The sequence below is a fragment of the Saccopteryx bilineata genome, chromosome 8 (assembly GCF_036850765.1).
Source record: "Saccopteryx bilineata isolate mSacBil1 chromosome 8, mSacBil1_pri_phased_curated, whole genome shotgun sequence".
In the NCBI taxonomy this organism is placed as follows: domain Eukaryota; kingdom Metazoa; phylum Chordata; class Mammalia; order Chiroptera; family Emballonuridae; genus Saccopteryx; species Saccopteryx bilineata.
This window is the reverse complement of record NC_089497.1, coordinates 30,581,212-30,605,570: the sequence shown is the minus strand read 5'-3', so window position 1 is coordinate 30,605,570 and position 24,359 is coordinate 30,581,212. Positions and strand designations below refer to the sequence as shown.

Genomic DNA, 24,359 nt, shown 5'->3' with positions numbered 1-24,359 from the left:
TCTTTTATGGAGGCTTTCTTCAGATGGCTGGTGATCAGAGGAGACCAGGAGACCAAAGACATCTCAACACCCTCCCCCACGTTTGGAGCCAATCTTTTTATAATGGGAAAACAAGGGTAGGTAAGGGTACTGGAATTTCAAAAGAGAGTTAATCACATCATAGTCAAAGTTAACTGGGCCATAGTCAGCAGGTGTTCTTCACTCCTTGGAGCACAAAGGCTTTGTGTGTAGACTCCTGGAGCACAAAAGTGAACTACCTGCAGTCACCTGGGGCACAGAGGTGGACTGCTTGCAGATCTTCTGGGGCACAAACTCTTGTGAAGTCACGCAGGCCTGCTCAGGCATCCCAGTCCCTGGAACAAGCCTCTGCCTGCATCAGCCATTAAGCCCGGCTGATCATAAACAATGTCACCATTACTCAAGCTAAAATTTTAACTCTTACACATCGATGGGCACTAATACAGTCATCGCTGGGGACTTTAACACCACATTGTCATTAATGAATAGATCTTTCAGACAGAAAATAAACAAAGAAACAGTGGCCTTAAATTATACATTAGACCAGATAGATTTAATTGATATTTTTAGAGCATTTCACCCCAAAACAACAGAATATACATTTCAAGTGCACATGGAACATTTTCTAGGATAGACCACATGTTAGGTCATAAAACAAGTCTCAATAAGTTCCAGAAAACTGAAATCATAATAAGCATTTTTTCTGACAACAATAGTATAAAACCAGAAATCAATCACACACACAGAAAAGAAAAACACACAAAGACATGGGAGCTAAATAACATATTACTAAACAATGAATAGGTTAATAATGAGATCAAGGAAGAAATCAAGATACCTTGAGACAAATGAAAATAAAAATATAACCCAAAATCTATGGAACACAGATAAAGGAGTCCTAAGAGAAAAATTCATAGCAATATAGGCCTATCTCAAGAAACAAACAAACAGCCTAATCAGGTGGTGGCACCATGGCTAGAGCATAGACCTGGGACACTGATGACCAAGGTTCAAAACCCCGAGGTCACTGGTTTGAGTGTAGGCTCACCAACTTGAACGCAGGGTTGCCAGTTTGAGCGTGGGATCACAGACATGACCCCAGAGTCTCTGGCTTGAGCCTGGCTTGAAGCCTAAAGTCGCTGGCTTGAGCAAAAGGTCACTGGTTCAGCTGGAGCCTTCTGGTCAAGGCACATATGTGAAAGCAATCAACGAACAACTAAAAGCGCCACAACTATAAGTTGATGATTCTCATCTCTCTCCCTCTCCCTCTTTCTCACTAAATTAAAAAAAAAAAAGAATCAAACAAAAAAGATCTCAAATAAATAATCTAACCTTACATGTAAAGGAACTAAATAAAAACAACAAAGCCAAAGTGAGTAAAAGGAAAGAAATAATACAGATTAGAGTGGAAATAAACAAAATAGTCTAAAAAACATACAAAAGATCCAGGAAACCAAGAGCTGGTCAAACAGATAAAAGCCGTTGGGAATCTCACAGGTAGGGCTGCCATGTGACATGGGTGTTTCAGTAACCTGAGAAAGCACGGCTGTGCATTCTAGCGGAAACAGCAAAGGAGCAAGTGCCCCTTGAGTTTTGGTCCCAAATATGTAAGAGGGCAGAGATCAGATATACCCTTATAGAGCAGCCAGTTACAGTGAGAAGATCCCTCCAATCAAAGAGTAGACAGAAGGATTATGTACAAGACCCACTCCAGCTGTTGCCCAAGCGGCTCCCTCGAGGAAATGGCATGCATATTTGCAACAGTACACTGCTCTCTCCACAAGTCTCTTGGGCAATGAGTTACACACCATTCTGGGGCCAATGTATTGCAAGACCACTTCAACCCCTACTGTAGAGCCCCCTACATGACATGCCCTCATCAATGAAAAAAGGTACTGTCCCCATTCCCCCAAAAGCATGGTATTTTAAAATACAGCTACATGCCCTTTTGTAATCCTCCACCATGCACAAGTGGGCAAAGGTCATTGCCAAGGAAGGCAGTTAGGAAATTAAGTGGCAGATGCCAGCATGGGTTATCTCCCTACCAACACTTGGGAACTGCTACATGGGATGTTCCACTGACCACATCTGTTAGGAAGCTACAGCTTGATGTTTTGATGCCAGAGCTAAAAAAAAAGGGGGCCAACGTCCGCTACCATTCTGAACTCCCTGAGATACCAAACCACTGGAGGGGACACTTGAATGGAGGTTGGCTAGCAAACTTCCCCAGGTTGAACTCGTATGCTGAAATTACTATATTCTTTCTCATGAACCTAACATTACTGACCTCTGATCCCACATGAAAAATGCTATAGTTAAGACTGATCGGATTTCCTTTGCTGACTATTTAGCTGCTGGCTTGCTTCTCTCCCTGGGAAACGACACTTGGCTGTTTTGGGGACCCACTTATGCCTAGTAAGCAGGCTTACTGTGCTCTTGTTGCTGCTTGCATTGCTGCTGTGGTATAAGCACGCAGGACAGCTCCTGATATCGGCACTAGGGACTCCTGATACATGGTCCCGGAAAACGGGCAGTAAGACTGTGTGGGGCACACAGATGCGAGGGGGGGCACACAGATGCGGGGGGGGGGCACACAGATGTTGATATGAACAAAACTAACTCCTGATCTGTATTCCACATTTCATTTCGTTTTTTAAGTTGCATGCTGAGACCTCTGACCAACCTCACTACCCTTAGCAAGCGTTCTTTCTTTCCTTCTTTTTTTAAGAGGAGGGGAGATAGTCAGACAGACTCCCACATGCTCCCTGACCAGGCTCCACCCAGCAACCCCCATTTGGGGCTGATGCTGGAATTAACAGAGCTATCCTCAGCGCCCAGGGCCATGCTCAGACCAACCTAGTGAACAGCTGCAGGAAGAGAAGAGAGAGAGAAGGGGGAGAGGGATGGAGAGGAAAAGCAGATGGTCGCTTCTCCTGTGTACCCTGACCAGGAACAGAATCTGGGACATCCATAAACTGAGCTGATGCTCTATCTACTGAGCCACTGGCCAAGGCCACCAAGCTTTCTATCAAAGCTTTCTAGTTGATGATTATCCAATGTTCCTTAAAATGAAGTCATAAATATTTTTACTAGTAATAGCTACACTGTCACTACAACTGAGATAAATATCAACCCGGGAAGACTCATCTAAGGCCACCAGGTGGTATGGCTCCTGGAGCTACCACATTCTTTGTCCTTTCTCTCATCAACCATCAGCACCCAGGGTATACTATTAAAAAAAAAAAAAGTACTACATCAGGGATCTGTTAGTAGAGAATAATATGCAAACTGCTGAGTTGTCTGTTGTACTCTGACCCAATCTTCCCGTAAGCAAATGACCCTATAATAAAGCCTGTTATAATCTATGGAGTTGCCTGCTTCATTTGTCAGTCCTGAGATACCTTTTCCTTATAGTCACCATCACACCTCTGCCCACCATCGCCCCCTCTCTCTGCCCTGAGCCCCTGCCACGCAGCGTCCCAGCACAATCCTGGTGACAACAGAAGCACACGGGGGGGGGGGGGGGGGAGCCGCTTCCTGTCCAGGATAAACCAAGTTCCTTAAGCCTGGTCACGTCAACGCAAGTGAATTCATCAAGACATCAGAAGCGCTCACACACCTTCCTCCTGATGGTCAACAGACACGGCATGGTGCGCGTGTCCACGCGGACTTCAGAAGCATGTGAAAGTGAGAAGGGTGAACATGGAGCCCCACGTGTGCTAAGTGCCTCTCAGGAAACCTCTGGAACCAGAGTGTTCATGTGAGACTAGCAAAAGGCAGCTATTCTAGAATTTTTTAAACCCTTACCAAGAAAAAAAGAGGGATGTTACCAACTGAGGCTGAACAGTTCGTCAGAGCACACAGATCATCATCAGAACAGCCGGGTCCCTGACAGGAGTCTTAGGAGCTTGTTCTTCTGTTGCAAGCACAGAGCTCAAATCGGCACACACAGTTTTGGGAAACTTATTTAACCTAGGTTGTTGTGTTTTCAGATTTCAGCAGTTTACAAATAACATGCTTTGCATTCTAAGTGGCCAATAAAAACAGATCCTGAAGTTATTTGGACATACTTTCCCCAAAAGGGACCTGCAATTTGAACATTCAGGCATCCTTGAAGTCTTCTCAGTCCACAGAATCAGACACTTCCTAACACTGAAAAACATTTCACATACAACACTGTATGAGTACAGGTATTGATTTGATGTATTTCTATGTATGATTGGCATTGTTGTGTAGCAAACACTTCTGACGGGGCGTTTGGACGAAGCCCGGGAGGCCAGCTGGGCTCTGGGGACTCTGGGTGTGGAGTGCCCACAGGGCTAACTGGGGACACCTGACCCACAGCTGATGATGGAAAATGACAGAGCTTCCAGGACATTTTGGACATAAGGACACATTCACCCCGGTGGCAGATGGGAGACACAGGGACACGCAAGGGGGAGGAGCCTGATGAGAGACACGGCTCCGAGCTGGCGTCCCCTGAGAGACAGGGATCAAGTACAGGACCTGGGGTGGCCGAGGGTCCCTGAGAAGAGAGGGTGGCCCTGGAGGTGGAAGACACAGGGACACGCAAGGGGGAGGAGCCTGATGAGAGACACGGCTCTGAGGGGGAGGAGCCTAATGAGAGACACTGCTCCGAGGGAGAGGAGCCTGATGAGAGACACTGCTCCGAGCTGGAGTCCACTGAGACAGGGATCAAGTACAGGACCTGGGGTGGCCTAGGGTCCCCGAGAAGAGAGGGTGGCCCTGGAGGTGGAAGAAACACTCATTCCCATGGGAGGGGACCTGGGCATCTCCTACCCACAACTGGGGTCCACAGTTGATATTTGGCACTGGTTAAAAAATGAATAAATATTAAGTTTGCATAAATGTGCTACCTTAAAACATTCCGCATGCTGCATGCGGCTGGGCAGTACAAAGGTGCAGAACCCAAAGGAACAAGACTCTCTAAGATTTCCAAGCCCAGATAAGCAGGTTAGAAGGCCCACTGACCCTGCAGGACTAATCAACACAGATCAGATGGAACAGAAACAAGCTCCTACATGTTGCCATGAGCCCTCTCTCAAGGAACTTTATGAATTTTTGAAAGACTCCATCACTCACCTCATTCAGGACTCTCCTCAGAGAGACCTTACTGCAAAACCCTGCACTCTTTCTGGCAACGTTCCCTACTGTCTTTCTTTATAGCAGTTGTCACTGCCTGACATTATATGATTTATTGATTTGGCTCACTTGTTTGTGCCTATGGCTTGTCTTGTTCACAGTTACACACCAAGCATCTAGAGCAGTCCTAGCACACACTAGAAGCCCAAATAAGTATTTTAAAATAAATAAACAGAGGCCATTATAAAAAAAAAAAAAGCCATTAGAGACAAGGTTTACATTGCCTGTAAATGAACAGTAATCCCACTGGTAGCAGACTTCTCCTCAGCAATACTTAATACGGCAAGGGAGCAATATTTCCAAGTGCTGAGAGACAAAAAAAACCAAACAAACATGCAGCTACAATTTTATACCCAGCCAAATGATCATTCAAGACTAACTGGAAGATAAATCTATTTCCTGACATTCAAAGATTCCAAAGGTTTATACTCATGCTTGCTGAATGAACTGTTAAAGGATACACTCAGAAGAAGAAAACTGAGTCTGGGATGCAAGAAGCAATGGTGAGCAAAGAAAGTACTAAAATTTGCAGTTAAGTTTAAGGGCACGCTAGTGAGCTGCATGCTTTTGGCAATAAAAATTTTTTAAACAATGACCTGTAACTTTAATAATATGATTTTCATTTTTTTTATTTATTCATTTTAAAAAGGAGAGAGGGAGAGAGAGAGAGAGAGAGGAGAGAGATAGAGAGAGAAGGGGGAGAGGAGCAGGAAGCATCAACTCCCATATGTGCCTTGCCAGGCAAGCCCAAAGTTTCAAACCGGCGACCTCAGCATTTCCAGGTCGACGCTTTATCCACTGCGCCACCACAGGTCAGGCTGATTTTCATTTTAATAATGATAATGATTTCAAATCCTATCAACACAGATAGGACATGTGAGCAAAGGTCATTGTGGGCAATCTCTCGTTAGTACAGAAGGAGCATAACAGCAGTGTATCTTCTTCAACAACCCTTGTACTGGGGAGTGCTCACCCTCAGATTGCTCCATATTCATACTGCAGACTGAAGGCCTTCATCATCTCCAGCAGCTCCAATGGAGAGCTCTGGAAGAAGGTGGGTGAGCTGCAGAACCCCTAAACGAAGTGTTGGAGATTGACTGTGTCCCCCAATAAGATACACTGATAAGCTAACCTTCAGGATCTCAGAAAGTAACCTTAACTGGAGAGAGGGTCCTTGCAGATGTAATTATTTAAGATGAGCGCATACTGTAATAGGGTGGGCCCAAAATCCCAAATGACTGGTATCCGTATAAAAAGAGGAGAGAACGCCTAGAGCTATCAGAAATGGAAGAGGCAGGAAGGATCGTCCTCTAGAGCCGGGGTAGTCACCTTTTTATACCTACCGCCCACTTTTGTATCTCTGTTAGTAGTCAAGTTTTCTAACCGCCCATGGGTTCCACAGTAATGGTGATTTATAAAGTAGGGAAGTGACTTTACTTTATAAAATTTATAAAGCAGAGTTACAGCAAGGTAAAGCATATATAATAATTACTTACCAAGTACTTTATGTCAGATTTTCTCTAAGTTTGGCAGAATAAATCTTTATAAAACAACTTACTATAGTTAAATCTGTCTTTTTATTTATACTTTGGTTGCTCCGCTACTGCCCACCATGAAAGCTGGAACGCCCACTAGTGGGTGGTAGGGACCAGGTTGACTACCACTGATCTAAAGCTTCCCTAGAGTAGTAGCCCGCTTCTCTTTCTTTATAGCACTTTTCACAATCTCTAATTATCCCTTATTATTATACAAATATAATTACTTAGTGCTATCTTTTTCTCCCACGCACATTTAGAATAGGAGCTCCACAAGTGCAGAAATCCCGTCTGTGGTCTTCACCACTGTACCCTTGGTGACTGGAACAGGTTATAACCATTATAGGTACTCAAATACTAATTGAATTAATGTGAATGAGAACTGTGACCAGGACAAGCTTCCTAATGATCAACATTTCCTAAGGTAGTTAGCCCTCAAATTCCACAATTTGGTTCCCTTAGTTATAAAATAGTGCAGCGAGTACTCACCTCTACCTGAGTAACATTGATGACCAGCACCACCACCATCAACACTGCAAGCAGACAGCAGAAAAGCCGTAGTTTAAAGAAATTGACCCACATTATCTGGCTGTGTCTTGATCATCCATGGCTGACACCATGCAACCTTCACTCCTTAAAACTCCACGTCTTTGTTTTTCTGAGCAGATGAGCTTTCATTTTAGTTTGCTTTTCTGCTAGCATCCTGAAGAGTTCTTCATATAAAGGAGAGGCTGGGATATAAGAAGCACATTTTCTTCAAAAGACTCCTGCAGAAAGGGGAGAACAGAAAATACATCACCAACTCTAACAGCCTGGGATGAGGTAAGAGGAAAGATACCCCATTTCCTCTTCTTTCACCTTCTCGAAGGCCCACAGCCAGGAGAAAGCAAGCATCCAGAGCACAGGGACAGCTACTCCACACCCAGACAACGTACTGAAGCCAACCCTGCCTGGGCTTCTGTGTAAACACAATGGTACTGGTCGGACTACCTACTTGGGTTTTAACTTTTAAGAGAGTAAAGAAGAATGTCTTTAAACTTAAAAACTGCATAGTTAAAATAACAAATTTCAGGCCCTGGCCGGTTTACTCAGTGGTAGAGTGTCAGCCTGGCGTGCAGGAGTCCTGGGTTCAATTCCAGTCAGGACACACAGGAGAAAAAATAATAACTTAAATTTCTACAGAAGTCTAAGTAAATAAAATCACTTCAATTCCATTATAGTTCAAGTTATTTAAAATTATGGGAGTAATTATATTTAAAGAGCATTAAAAGGAAACATTGTGATTTTCTGAGGAGCTCTGGAATAACTGTGCAAACATCAGGACACAGTCTGAAACACAAACAGAGCTGCCCTCTGTGTGGGAGAAGACAGGGGACACCCTTCCGGTCTCCAGCTCCCCCAGCACGTGGGTGGTCCGGATGCTCCCTCCGCTGAGGAACCCTCTGTGTGGGAGAAGACAGGGGACACCCTTCGGGTCTCCAGCTCCCCTAGCACGTGGGTGGTCCGGATGCTCCCTCCGCTGAGGAACCCTCTGTGTGGGAGAAGACAGGGGACACCCTTCCGGTCTCCAGCTCCCCCAGCACGTGGGTGGTCCGGATGCTCCCTCCGCTGAGGAACCCTCTGTGTGGGAGAAGACAGGGGACACCCTTCGGGTCTCCAGCTCCCCCAGCACGTGGGTGGTCCGGATGCTCCCTCCGCTGAGGAACCCTCTGTGTGGGAGAAGACAGGGGACACCCTTCGGGTCTCCAGCTCCCCCAGCACGTGGGTGGTCCGGATGCTCCCTCCGCTGAGGAACCCTCTGTGTGGGAGAAGACAGGGGACACCCTCGGGTCTCCAGTTCCCCCAGCACGTGGGTGGTCCGGATGCTCCCTCCGCTGAGGAACCCGCACAGGAGGAAAGACTCCTGCTCTAAAGCCACAGGAGAGAGGAGCTAAGCGTGACCAGCGACAGGACACCCAATCCTGTCACACAGCTGCTGGAGGCAGAGGGTTCAGTCTGCCACTCCTGTTCTCCAGACCGTGTGATGCATTCAGAATGCTCTCTCCAGTTCCATGCTGCTCCGATATAGGTAAGCAGAGAAAGAGCTAGTGGCAGCTGGCTCCTGGCGAGGCTTTCCACGGAGGGATGGTGGACAGGTAAGAGTGAAATGGGTGAACAGTCCGGGTCCAGGTCTCGGAACACCTCAGCGGCACCAGCGCTCCCTGGGGCGCTCTGTTGGACCTGGTGAGCCCGCTGTTCCCTTGCTCATCTACTCCCCTAATTCACTCCCATACCACAAGGACCATGACACCCCTTCCTCACCCCGCTTCGTAAAGGAGACAAGGCTAAACTACTGCAACACATTCTCCATCCTCCAATTCCCACAGCAGTTACTATTTCCATGTCTCAACTGATCTCTGTATTTGTATGTATTTCTGATCTCCCCAACTCGACTAGAGCATTTATAGCCATATTAAAAAAAAAAAGAAACCATACCTCATTAAAAAATGATAACAATGTATAATACTTTCTGACTCTCTCACAATACTTAGCTCTTTACAGGATATAAGTTGATTCAACATTCCACACCACAAATAATTATGAAGGCCTACTCTATACCGCAGACTGTACTAAGGTGCCAGAAGTTCTGGAAAGGTTCATCCTCACATTAGGCCAGAGGCAGCCCCCCTCCTAAATTGAAGAGGGGCAAATCCACTAAACCTGGCCGCCTCTTCGGGATGCCAGGCACCATGAAGGACTGCAGGGCTGCGTTCACTATTTCATCCCCCCCCCCCAACACTGCCTCCCTCCAACACCCTGGCCACCTCCCTCGGGATGCCAGGCACCATGAAGGACTGCAGGGCTGCGTTCACTATTTCATCCCCCCCCCCAACACTGCCTCCCTCCAACACCCTGGCCACCTCCCTCGGGATGCCAGGCACCATGAAGGACTGCAGGGCTGCGTTCACTATTTCATCCCCCCCCCAACACTGCCTCCCTCCAACACCCTGGCCACCTCCCTCAGGATGCCAGGCACTATGAAGGGCTGCGTTCACTATTTCATCCCCCCCCAACACTGCCTCCCTCCAACACCCTGGCCACCTCCCTCAGGATGCCAGGCACCATGAAGGGCTGCGTTCACTATTTCATCCCCCCCCCAACACTGCCTCCCTCCAACACCCTGGCCACCTCCCTCGGGATGCCAGGCACCATGAAGGGCTGCATTCACTATTTCATCCCCCCCCAACACTGCCTCCCTCCAACACCCTGGCCACCTCCCTCAGGATGCCAGGCACCATGAAGGGCTGCGTTCACTATTTCATCCCCCCCCCCCAACACTGCCTCCCTCCAACACCCTGGCCACCTCCCTCAGGATGCCAGGCACCATGAAGGGCTGCGTTCACTATTTCATCCCCCCCCCAACACTGCCTCTCTCCAACACCTGAGTAGCCACCGACTGGAATGGCCTGTGAATTCTGGGAAGGAAACAGCTTTGAAATAGAGGAAATAACTCTGTCACCAGGGCCCCAACTGCCCCTCTGCACGAACCCTTCTCAAGGGCCGTAAGAATCAGGTTTTGCAGAGACCAGCTCTGCCATGGGTGTGCATGAGAGGAAGGAGCTGCAGGACTTAAGAAAAAAGACATAAGATACATATGAAGATGGGGTCCAGGGGGAGCCCCAGCCTCTTGGACTGAGAGCCCAGATCTCTGCAGCCTCATCATGTTTATTTGTTTCTTTATTCAGTGAGCAGGTTAGCAGAGCATTGGCTCAGGTGCTGAGAAGGATGATTAACTAAAACCTTTACAGTGCTTGACGGGGCCGCATCTTGCCCTTGGAGGGCTTGGCATTCCAAAATCCCCACCAAAGACTGTGTCAGGACAGCTCTCTAATCTCGGGCCATCCTCCTCCAAGGTTTCCCTGATGGCCAGAGAGAGAAGACCAGAGATGAGACTGCCCAGGAATTCAGCTGCACACGGTAAGCACCGCCCATGTACTGTGTGAACACCCTCAGTTTAAAGAGTGCCGGTATGGTGCAGAGCCAATCAGCAGCAGCACAGCTGTGGTCAGGGGTGGAGAAGGCTGGCAAGGGCGGCAGACCCCAGAGCTAAAGGAACCACAGGGCTACAGGCAGCAATGCAAACATGCAGGAAGAGCCTCGTGGCCAGGGACTGCTACTAAAAAGCATTATGGAGGACCATGCCAGGAAAAGACCTGACTTCCTGTTAGGAGCAAGTAGAGCAGGGGTCCCCCAAACTTTTTACACAGGGGGCCAGTTCACTGTCCCTCAGACCGTTGGAGGGCTGTACTATAAAAAAAACTATGAACAAATCCCTATGCACACTGCACATATCTTATTTTAAAGTAAAAAAACAAAACGGGAACAAATACAATATTTAAAATAAAGAAAAAGTAAATTTAAATCAACAAACTGACCAGTATTTCAATGGGAACTATGCTCCTCTCACTGACCACCAATGAAAGAGGTGCCCCTTCCAGAAGTGCAGCGGGGGTCGGATAAATGGCCTCAGGGGGCCGCATGCGGCCCGCGGGGCCGTAGTTTGGGGACCCCTGAAGTAGAGCATTAAGATTTGAGAGACCATTTGTATATCTAACTAGATGTAGCCTGAGGAGCACCAAACAGACCTCTTCGTTTTTGCTGCTGTTGTTTTTATCCTAAAAAGACGTTTTTATTGCCTTTAGTCCACAGTTGGTATTTCCCACTATCAATCACTAGGTCCCAGGGAGGGCCTTCTGGGGGGAGTCCCTGCGCACAACTGAGCAGGGAGAGAGGGGCAGTGTGGAGACGGGCGGAGGGCTTTGCCTCAACCGCTCGGAACTCCAGAGTCCTGTCTGGGCCTGAGTTTCCTCCCTGGGACCCAGTGTGGGAGTGTCCTGGAGAAATCCAGTCCTTCACAATGCCTAAACTGTCTATGGCCATACCACCCTGAACGCGCCTGATCTCTTCTGATCTCGGAAGCTAAGCAGGGTCAGGCCTGGTTAGTACTTGGATGGGAGACACAATGCCTAAACTGTCCGGGGACTGTGGCCTGGCCCTCTCCCAAGGGGATTTCCTTCCCAACATCCCCTCCAGCATTCTCACCCCACTTCCCCCCCCAAAAAAAACTTACTTTTGTTTTGTTAAAACTGCCTGAAATTTCTGTGGGTAAAGTACAAATTAATCAGCAGAGAATAGAAAGAGGGCAGAAGCGGCCAGAAGCCATTTGGGGCCAGTTTTCCTATCTACATAGCTTTCTTCTTCCCCCTACAGCTTGGCCCAGAGCCTGTTGGGAAATCTCCCACCTGGATGTACCCTGGCAGGGACCCCACCCTGCAAACACCTGGATCTGGCCTTCACAGGTCCTGAGCTAGAAGCACTTGAACACATAGAAAAATAAGATAAAAACACAGAGAACCCCCAATTCCAAGTGGAGTGATGCTATGGGAAGACACCGCACCAGTAGCCTGTCTCCTCTTGGTGACAGAAGGTACACTCTGGAGCCTTCCCTGGCTTGGACAGTCGCTGGCTGACTCTGGAGCCCTGTCAGCCACAGGACGTTGAGGGAAGGATTTGGGGTCGTATATCTACTGGCCCAGGCCACAGACATGGCTGCTCTGGTTGGCACCCAGGATGTAGCCCATCTGCAGAGACATAGAGGAGTTATCACATCTGTCCGCCCCCAACTTGACATCACAGATGTGCCACAGGTCCCAGGAGCCGTCAGTCCCACCTGGCTGGCACCATGTTGGTGCCCACTTGCAGGCTAACAGTTGAGTGGTCCATAGGTGGCAAGATATGGGTCTTGGAGTCATACAGATGCCTTCTCGTGCCATATGCTGTCATGCCTGACTGGCTGTCATGCCTGACTGGCTCCCACCAGGAGCCCAATAATGCACTGGCTCACCTTGTTGATGCCATCATCAGAGAACTTCTCCTGCTTCTCTGAGTACTGGATGCAGCGCCCACGCCCGTCCGCAGCCCTCTGTCTTGGCCTTGCCTGCCAGAGCCAGAAGAGACACCTGTGCCTGTGTCATGTTCGCACTTTCAAACAGGTCACTGGCCTTGAAAGGGTCCACAGAGTTCACGCCATAGCTGACCACGGCCTTGGTGAAGCTGGCGAGGTTTTCCAGCTCCTGCCACATTTGCACGGACAGGCGATCTTGGGGATCAAGACCAGCTGTAGCTTATTCATTAGTGTACACAGGATAATTCCATCCTTTAGACCAGTGGTCCCCAACCCTGGGGCCGCGGGCCAGTACCGGTCCGCAGAGAAAGAATAAATAACTTACATTAGTTCTGTTTTATTTATATTTAAATCTGAACGGTATTTTATTTTTAAAAATGAACAGATTCCCTCTGTTACATCCGTCTAAGACTCACTCTTGATGCTTATCTTGGTCACGTGAGACACTTATCTGTCCCACCCTAAAGGCTGGTCCATGAAAGTATCCTCTGACATTAAACTGGTCCGTGGCCCAAAAGAGGTTGGGGACCACTGTTTTAGACTCTTCTGGAATTTAGGACAGACAGAGAGACCCAAGAGTCCCTCAATCCAGTCACAAAGTTCTGCCCCCTTCTGAGGGTCATATCTGGACAGAATCCAGTTCTTGATCTCAGCCCGAAGCCCATATGAGAGACCCCTACTGAACTGCATGGAACTCACACCAGCAGCAGCAGCCCGATGGACCAAACAGACCTCTTTATGAAAGCACGTAACTTAAATGTTGACAGCTGTCACGCTTGGCCAGTTTTTGTTTTTATCCATCTTTATTTCCTAATTTGTCCACCAGAAAATTTAAAAATATTAAAATAAAGCTGGTTTCTAAAAATAACAATTAAAGATAGGACAGAAGAAAAAACAAGACATTAAATCTGATATTAAAAAAATTCAATTTAAAATGAAAGATTTAAGACTTTAAAATGAAAGCTATAAGAGACAAAGATCATAAAATAATAAAGGGACCACTCCAACAAGAGGCTACAACTCTTATAAACATTTATGTACCCAATATAGGAGCAACTAAATATATAAAGCAAATTTGGATGGAGATAAAGGAAAAAATCAACAGTGATACAGTCATGGTAGGAGGCTTTAACATCAATAGATCTATCTTCCAGACAGAAAATAAACAAGGAAACAATGGCCTTAAGTTAAACACTAGATGAGATGAATTTAATTGACATTTTCAGAACATTTCACCCCCAAGCAGCAGAATATACATTCTTTGCAAGTCCACATACAACATTTTCCAGGATGGACCACATGTTAGGCCACAAAACAAGTCTTCAAGCATCTTCTCTGACCACAATGATATGAAACTAGAAATCAGTAACAAGAAAAAACTGAAAACACATGGAGGCTATATAACATGCTACTAAACAATAAATTGGGTTAACAATCAGCTCAAGGAAGAAATCAAAAGATACCTGAAACAAATGAAAATGAAACACACAACAATCCAAAATCAATGAGACAGTGAAAGCAGTCCTAAGAGGAAAATTCATTGCAGTACAGGCTTACCTCAAGAAGCAAGAAAACTTTCAAATAAACAATCTAACCTTATACCTAAAGGAACTAGAAAAGTACAACAAACAAAGCCCAAAGCAGAAGTCATAAACTAAATGGTGTCTAAAAAAAAAACAATATATATATAATATATATATATACACACATATATATATTATATATATATAAAGGATCAATGAAACCAAGAGCTAGGTTCTTTGATAAGATAAACAAGATTGATAAACCCTGAACCTGAACTAAACTCATCAAGAATAAAAGAGAACCCAAATAAATAAAATCAGAAATGAAGAAAAGAAATAACAACTGACACCACAGATATACAAAAGATTATTTTAAAAAACTACAATTACATAAAAACAAATTGGACAATCTGGAATAAATGGATAAATTTCTAGAAACATACAATCTTCTAACTGAATCAAGAAAACAGAAAAGCTAAAGAAATCAATTAGTCAACAAAATGCAAGCAGTAATTAAAAACCACCCAACATATCTATCTAAAGAAATGCAAAACATTAAGTCAGAAGAATATATGCACTCTTACGTTCATTGCAGCATCATTTACAATAGCTAAGATATGGGAGCAACACACATGTTCATCAGTAGATAAGAAAATATATAGTTGTAGCCATGGCCAGGTAGCTCAGTTGGTTAGAGCATCATCCTCACATGCCAAGGTTGTGGATTCAACCCTTGGTCAGGGCACTTACAGGAATCAACCAGTGAATGCATAGATGAGTGGAACAACAAATCAATATTTCTCTCTATATATCAGTAAAAAATATTTTTTAAACTTTGGTACATATATACAATGGAATATTACTCAGCCATAAAAAAGAATGAAATCTTACCATTTGTGACAGCATTAATGAACCCAGAGGGCATTATGCTCAGTGAAATAAGTCAGTCTACGAAAGACAAATAGCACATAATTTCACTCATATGTAAAATCTAAAAAAGAAAATCATGAACAAACAAAACTGAAACAGACTCAGAGACACAGAGACTGGACTGGTGATGACTAGCAGGAGGAGGGCCGGGGACTGGATGAAAGAGGTAAAGGTAAAGCGATTAAGAAGTACCTATTAGTAGTTACAGAACAGCCATGAATATGTAAAGTACAGCACTGGCATATAGTCAGTAAGATGGCGATAACTATGCATGGTGCCAGGTGGGTTAGAAATATCAGGAGGAATACGTACTTTGTAAAATATATGACTGTCTAAACACTATGCTATACACCTGAAGCCAATACAAAATATTTAATACTGAAAGTAAACTCTAATTGGAAAAAAAATTAAAAACTCCCAACACACAAAGGGGAATTTTACCAGACATTCCAAATAAAACTAACACTTATCCTCTTCAAACTATTTCAAAAAGTTCAAGAGAGGGAAGACTCCAAGCTCATTTTACGAGACCAGAATTACCCTGATTCTAAAACTAGATAAAGACATTACAAAGAAAGAAAATTATAGGCCAATATCCCTAATGAAGATAGAAGCAAAAATCCTCAACAAAATACTAGCAAACTGAATTCAGTAATATAATAAAAAGATCATACATCATGATCAAGTGGGATTTATTCCTGGGAGGCAAGGTTGGTACGTTATCCCCACATCAATTAAGGTGATTCATCACAGAAATAAAATGAAAAATAAAAATCATATGATCGTATCAATGGGAGCGGAAAAAGCATTTGACAAAATCTAGCATCCATTTATGATAAAAACTCTCAGCAAAGTGAAAAAAGAAGGAATATACCTCAACATAATAAAGGCCACATATGACAAACCCACAGTCAACACCACACTCAGGCAAAAACTACAAGTGTTGCCTTAAGATTAGGAAAAAGACATGGAATCTGCTTTCGCCACTCATTTTCAACATAGTACTAGAGATTCTAGCCACAGCAATCAGACAAGAAGCAGAAATAAAACTCATGTAAATTAGAAAGAAAAAAGTAAAAATGTCATTATTTGCATACATGATACCATATATAGAAGATCCTAAATATTCCACCAAAGGAAAAAAAAACTACTAAAACTGACAAATGAATTCAATAAAGTAGCAGGATACAAAATACCCTATTTTTCGCTCCATAAGACACACCTGACCATAAGATGCACCTAGAGTTTTGAGAAAAAGTAAAAAAAAAAAATTCTGAACCAAATGGTGTGTTAAAATATTTAATAAAATGTACAATAATATTTCAGCACTGTAAACTCAACAGCAGTATTAACAACCATGAGCACTGTTATTAACAAATGAGAAGATACTTTAATGTTGAAATACTCTTCTAATTGTCCAGGAACCCCAGGAACTCATCATCGCTAGTGTCAGAATTTAAGCTCAGTTGCTCACAATCACCAGTATCACTTTCTTCACTATTTTCATATATGATACCATCTTCAGTGCCATCTGCATTGCTAATGCCACATTTTTTGAATGACCGTACCACGGTTTCTCTTCACTGACTGCCATGATGTTTTCACCCGTTCACAAACTTGAGTGATGGTGGGTCTCTCTATTCATCCAGTTGGTATCATGATTACCAGTAGCCATCCATTTATTTGTTCCACCTTTCTTGCATAAAGACTTTAAACAGTTTGTTGATGGAAATGTTGAGAGGTTGCAATTGGCTGGTAAGACCCCCAAGAATTACAGCTAGATGAGTCTTTATTTCTTTAAAGTTTTTGTGTGTGTGTGTGTGGTTTCACTGATATGTGCTCTAAACTGGTCAAGCACTACTAGGGCAGCAAGTGAGGTCAGCACTTCACACAGAGCTCCAGCAGCTGCAGCACAGCCCTCCACCACTGCAGTCCGCCTCTCATGTCTGCCTTCAATGATGCCAGATAAATGCGCCCACACAACATCACTCGCCTTCCCTCCTGCGCTGTACGCAACTGTGAAAACCGGAACCAGGAGATCACTCAGCAGATACAGGGGCTCTAGACACCACAGTGGCAGGTACGATTACGCTCCTGCTGGCACTCATTTTACGTATGTTTACAGTACAGCGCCCCGCAGCAGCTAAAGAAAATGAACAGTGGCTCCATAAGATACACAGGCATTTCCCCTCCACTTTTGGGGGGAGAAGTGCATTTTATGGCGCTAAAAATATGGTAAATATTCAGAAATCAGTTGAATTTTTAAACTAGGAGTAAACTTAACCAAAGAGATAAAAGACCATACTCAAAAAGGTTTCAGACACTGAAGACGAGACAAATAAACAGAAGCATATAACATGTTTATGAATGAAAAGAAATTAACATTACAACATCCATACTACCCAAAGCTATCTACAGATTCAATGCAATTCCTATCAAAATACCAATGGGGTTTTTTTTACAGAACTAGCCCAAATTATCCAAAATTTTATATGAAACCATAAAAGATCACAAATAGCCACATCAACCTTAAGAAAGGACAAAATTGGAGGTATCACGTTACCTGATATCAAATTATACTACAAGGCTACAGTAATTAAAATGGCATGGTAACGGCACAAAAACAGATATACAGATCAATGGGACAGAATAGAGCCCAGAAATAAATCCAAGCCTGCCTGGGCAATTAATATATGGCAAAGGAGGCAAGAAAATACAATGAGATAAAGACAGTCTATTCAATAAATGGTGTGGGAAAACTGGACAGATACATGCAGAAAATGAAATCAGACCACCTTTTTACACTATATATAAAAATAAACTCAAAATGAATTAAAGGAGAGATGAGGTCAGAGTAATGGCGGAGTAGGAAGCAATACCGATAAATCTCCCCCAAAACTCAACAAGATCTTCAACCAGAAACAGAAAAACCTATACTTGGAGCCTCCAGATGCTTCGCAATACACCCGAAGGTATGGTCGAGTGAAAAATTGGCTAAATATATAACCAAACCCCGAAGGAAATAGGGAATAAGAAATGCTCCGCCTTCCTCACTAACCTAAACAGGGCGGCTTTCTCTGGTAACTGTGAATATAGAAACTGAGGCGGGCAAAGGGGGTGAATACATCCAGGCTGCGGCACAAAGGGCCGAACCAGGCTGTGGCACGGAGATCCTAGCCGAGGAAAAACTGATCCTGTGGCAAGCCGGGCAATACAAGCTAACACTCGCACCAAACCCAAACAAAGAAAGACAAGCGGGGCAGCCATTTTACCCGTTCTCCTGGTTGGTGCGCAGTTAGTGGGCGAGAGATTTCTTCCTAAGCCCCGGAAGTGGGTGTCCGTGTTACCCCACAGAGAGGCAGGGCCAGAGGCCTTTCTGTGGGCCGAAAGCAGAATCTCTGGGCAGCCCTAGTGCCCTGGGAAAGCCGCGCATGGGAGGGAGCAAGAACTAATTCCAACGGTGGAAATTTTCCTTGCTGGTGGGTGTTTCACTCAGAGGGAAACGCGGCCGGCCTCATATCCTGGTGTGCGCGCGCAGATAGGAAGTGAGCGATTCCTCCGAGTGCTTCGGCAGTGCGCGCCCATGTTATCGCACAGAGGGGCAGAGTCAGGAGCCTTTGTGTGGGCAAAAGCGGAATCTCGGGCCGCCCCAGCGCCTTGCAAAAGCCACGCACGGGGACGGAGCGAGAGCGAATTCCAACGCTGCAACTTTTCCATGCAGTTGGGGGTTTCACTCAGAGCGTGAGGCTGCTGGCCGGATATCCTGGTCTGCACGCGCAGATAGTGAATGAGAGTTTCCTCCAAGCGCCCCGGAAGTGGGCACCCGCCTGTGTTATCGAACAGAGTAGCAGAGCCAGAGGTCTTTGAGTGGGCGGAAAGCCCGCCTGATTATGCTAGCAGCTCTGACTGACTGAGCCTTACCCAGAGCCCTATGCTGAGTGGGAATAGAGTGGGGAGTTGCCAGCTCTTTGAACCTCTTACTATCTAGGCAGAGGCAGCAGCAACCCCATAGCTGGATTATCAGGCTACTAATTGAGGAAGGAAAGACTAGGAGAAAGGCTCCAGGAACACGGACTCTCTCACTGTCGGAGCCTATAAATGCTAATGAGCCTCGACTCCCAACGAGACTAAAGCACAATACATGACATTGCCATAGAGACTTATCAACTGCAAACCTCTACCTGAGCGTGCCAAAGGGGCAGAACCCGGGGTACAGAGTCACCGACCAGGAAGAGGGAGAGAAAAGAAAAAGCAAGAAGATAACCTCTCAAAATCAAGAATAATCTGCAGACTTTATAACCTATCCCATTTTATTATATTTGTTCGTTTGTTTCTCTTATCTTCATTCTTGAGACTTTTTTTCCTCCTCCAATTTGGCCGATTAACTCTCTGCCAGTCTTACTCTCTCCTCTCCTTGAACTACACTACCCATAAGTGTTACATCTCTCATTATTTTTTTTCTCCTCTTCCTTTCTCTCTATGAGGGTTGCACTCCAAAACCCTTAACTCTCTCTCTCTCTCCTTTCTTTTTTCTTCTTTTAGTGGTTCCTTCTTTTTTTTCTCTCTCTCTCTTTCTTTTCTCCCTCTATATTAGTTTCTTCCTTTCTCCTTTACATCTCCTCTCATTCAAACCTCAATAACAAACAAATTATCTTATCTGGGACTCAAACTTATGTTTGTGGCATTTTGGGGGGTTTTTACTTCACCTTTTTAACTCACTAGCAGTGCTCCCATCCCTGGCTCTCCATTTTATCTAGTTCTTGTTCCACTAAATACAATAGTATTTTTTTAATTTGTCCCCCCATTTTTCTGTTTTCCTCTTATTCCTCTCATCATAACTCTTAGACAACCAACACCTAAAAGTAAATCATTTTATTCTTGACCCAAATTTTTTCCTTATTTGCTTTTTGTGGGTCCATACCCCCCCCTTTTTTTTTTTTTTTTTTTTTTTGCCCCTTTATTACTTTTCCCCAATTCAGGCCCTCCATCACAGGCATTGTTTGTTATAATTCACAGTTCACCACAAGATTTTCTCAAGAAAAAGGGGAGAGGAGAGGAAAAAAGGAGGGGGGGAATAATTTCCTTTTTTAAAAAATTATTATTTTATTTTATTTTTATTTCATTATTAATTTTTTTTAAAAAAAAACAACTCTTTTTGATTTTTTTTAACTTTTTATTCTTTATTAAATCTCATTAATACTATCAACAAAACCACCCTCAGATGCCATTAAGGAAGAGAAAATCGAATATCATGGATACAAAAGAAACAGAGGTAACACAGCTAGATGAGGAAAAATCTATGGAGAAAAAATTTAATATATTGGAAACCTTGGAGCTAAATGACAGAGAATTCAAGATAGAAATCCTAAAAATCCTCCAAGATATACAAGAAAACACAAAAGGCAATTTAGAGAGCTCAGAAAACAACTCAAAGAACACAAAGAATATATGTCCAAAGAAATTGAAACTATAAAAACAAATCAAACAGAGATGAAAAACTCAATTCACAAGCTGAAAAACAAAGTAACAAGCTTAGCTAATAGAACAGGTCAGATAGAAGAGAGGATTAGTGAAATAGAAGACAAGCAACTTGAGGCACAACAGAGAGAAGAAGAAAGAGACTCAAAAATTTAAAAAAATGAGATAGCCCTACAAGAATTATCTGACTCCATCAAAAAGAATAACATAAGAATAATAGGTATATCAGAGGGAGAAGAGAGAGAAAATGGAATGGAGAACATACTCAAACAAATAATAGATGAGAACTTCCCAAGCCTGTGGAAAGAACTAAAGCCCCAAATTCAAGAAGTAAACAGAACACCAAGTTTTCTTAACCCCAACAAACCTACTCCAAGGCATATCATAATGAAATTGACACAAACCAACAGCAAAGAAAAAATTCTCAAGGCAGCCAGGGAAAAGAAGAATACAACATATAAAGGAAGGCCCATTAGATTATCATCAGATTTCTCAGCAGAAACTCTACAAGCTAGAAGAGAGTGGACGCCAATATTTAAAGTCCTGAAAGAGAGGAACTTTCAGCCACGCATACTATACCCATCAAAGCTATCCTTCAAATATGAAGGAGAAATAAAAACATTCACAGATACAGAAAAGATGAGGGAATTTATCATCAGAAAACCCCCACTCCAGGAATTACTAAAGGGGGTTCTCCAATCAGATACAAAGAACAAAAAAAAAAACAGAGCCACAAGTAAAAGCTCCAAGAAGAACACAATAAAACCAAATTTAAACTGTGACAACAACAAAAAGAAAGAGGGGGAGAAGATGGAGATTAACAGTAGCAAAGGACAATGGAGTGCAAAAGTACTCACAAAATAGTTCGCTACAATGAACAGGGTAGGGACCCTTTTCATTGCTCAAAGGTAACCACCATTGAAAAAACCACTACAGAAGCACATGAGATAAAAAAGATAGCAACAGAGGAAAGATTTATAGAATACAACCAAATAAAAACAAAAGATAGAAAAATGAAAGAGAAGGATCAAACAAGACACAAAACTAACAGAAAGCAAGATATAAAATGGCAATATGGAACTCACAAGTATCAATAATTACACTAAATGTAAATGGATTAAACTCACCAATAAAAAGGCACAGAGTAGCAGAATGGATTAAAAAAGAAAATCCAAATGTATGGTGCCTACAGGAAACTCATCTAAGTAACAAGGATAAAAACAAATTCAAAGTGAAAGGCTGGAAAACAATACTCCAAGCAAATAACATCCAAAAAAAAGCAGGTGTAGCAATACTCATATAGGATAATGCTGACTACAAGACAGGAAAAGTACTCAGAGATAAAAATGGCCATTTCATAATGGCTAAGGGGACACTGAATCAAGAAGACATAACAATTCTTAATATATATGCACCAAACCAAGGAGCACCAAAATATACAAGACAGCTACTTATTGATCTTAAAACAAAAACTGACAAAAATACAATCATACTTGGAGACCTCAATACACCGCTGAAGGCTCTAGATCGGTCATCCAAACAGAGAATCAACAAAGACATAGTGGCCTTAAACAAAACACTAGAGCACCTGGATATGATAGACATCTACAGGACATTTCATCCCAAAGTGACTGAGTATACATTTTTCTCCAGTGTACATGGATCATTCTCAAGAATTGACCATATGTTGGGCCACAAAAACAACATCAGCAAATTCAGAAAAATTGAAGTTGTACCAAGCATATTTTCTGATCATAAAGCCTTGAAACTAGAATTTAACTGCAAAAAAGAGGAAAAAGATCCCACAAAAATGTGGAAACTAAACAACATACTTTTAAAAAATAAATGGGTCAAAGAAGAAATAAGTGCAGAGATCAAAAGATATATACAGACAAATGAAAATGAAAATACGACATATCAGAATCTATGGGATGCAGCAAAAGCAGTGATAAGAGGGAAGTTCATATCACTTTAGGCATATATGAACAAACAAGAGAGAGCCCAAGTGAACCACTTAACTTCCCACCTTAAGGAACTAGAAAAAGAAGAACAAAGACAACCCAAAACTAGCCGAAGAAAGGAGATAATAAAAATCAGAGCAGAAATAAATGAATTAGAGAACAGAAAAACTATAGAAAAAATTAATAGAACAAGGAGCTGGTTCTTTGAAAAGATCAACAAAATTGACAAACCCTTGGCAAGACTTACCAAGGAAAAAAAAGAAAGAACTCATATAAACAAAATCCAAAATGAAAGAGGGGAAATCACCACGGACACCGTAGGTATACAAAGAATTATTGTAGAATACTACGAAAAACTTTATGCCACTAAATTCAACAACCTAGAAGAAATGGATAAATTCCTAGAACAATACAACCTTCCTAGACTGAGTCAAGAAGAAGCAGAAAGCATAAACAGACCTATCAGTAGAGAAGAAATAGAAAAAACCATTAAAAACCCCCCCAAAAATAAAAGTCCAGGCCCTGACGGATATACCAGCGAATTTTATCAAACATTCAAAGAAAACTTGGTTCCTATTCTACTCAAAGTCTTCCAAAAAACTGAAGAAGCAATACTTCCAAACACATTTTATGAGGCCAACATAACCCTCATACCAAAACCAGGCAAGGATGGCACAAAAAAAGAAAACTACAGACCACTATCTCTAATGAATACAGATGCTAAAATACTAAACAAAATACTAGCAAATCGAATACAACAACATATTAAAAAAATAATACATCATGATCAAGTGGGATTCATCCCAGAATCTCAAGGATGGTTCAACATACGTAAAACGGTTAACGTAATACACCATATCAACAAAACAAAGAACAAAAACCACATGATCTTATCAATAGACGCAGAAAAGGCTTTCAATAAAATACAACACAATTTTATGTTTAAGACTCTCAACAAAATGGGTATAGAAGGAAAATATCTCAACATGATAAAGGCCATATATGATAAACCATCAGCTAACATCATATTAAATGGCACTAAACTGAAGGCTTTCCCCCTTAAATCAGGAACAAGACAGGGCTGTCCACTCTCTCCACTCTTATTTAATGTGGTACTAGAGGTTCTCGCCACAGCAATCAGACAAGACAAAGAAATAAAAGGCATCCATATTGGAAAAGAAGTAGTAAAGGTATCACTTTTTGCAGATGATATGATCCTATACATCGAAAACCCCAAAGAATCCACAAAAAGACTACTAGAAACAATACGCCAATACAGTAAGGTCGCAGGATACAAAATTAACATACAGAAGTCAATAGCCTTTCTATATGCCAACAATGAAACAACTGAGAACAAACTCAAAAGAATAATCCCCTTCACGATTGCAACAAAAAAAATAAAATACTTAGGAATAAACATAACAAAGAATGTAAAGGACTTATATAATGAAAACTATAAACCATTTTTAAGGGAAATTGAAAAAGATATAATGAGATGGAAGAATATACCTTGTTCTTGGCTAGGAAGAATAAAAAAATCAAGATGGCTATATTACCCAAAGCAATATACAAATTTAATGCAATTCCCATCAAAATTCCAATGACATTTTTTAAAGAAATAGAGCAAAAAATCATCAGATTTATATGAAACTATAAAAAACCCCGAATAGCCAAAGCAATCCTAAAGAAAAAGAATGAAGCTGGGGGCATTACAATACCTGACTTCAAACTCTATTATAGGGCCACGACAATCAAAACAGCATGGTATTGGCAGAAAAATAGACACTCAGACCAATGGAACAGAATA

At 42.9% G+C, this 24,359-nt stretch overlaps 1 protein-coding gene and 1 pseudogene across 1 annotated transcript in view; both read right to left on the bottom strand.

Annotated features, from left to right (window-relative positions):
* The window catches only part of NXPE3 (neurexophilin and PC-esterase domain family member 3), a 53,561-nt gene that overhangs the window by 21,527 nt on the left and 7,675 nt on the right, over positions 1-24,359 (bottom strand). The window contains exon 2 of the mRNA XM_066240895.1: positions 7,206-7,483. Coding sequence (XP_066096992.1) covers positions 7,206-7,298 — 93 coding nt within the window. The 5' untranslated portion in view covers positions 7,299-7,483. The remainder of the gene's footprint in view (positions 1-7,205; positions 7,484-24,359) is intronic.
* Positions 12,135-15,108, bottom strand: LOC136311658 (calponin-2 pseudogene; annotated as a pseudogene).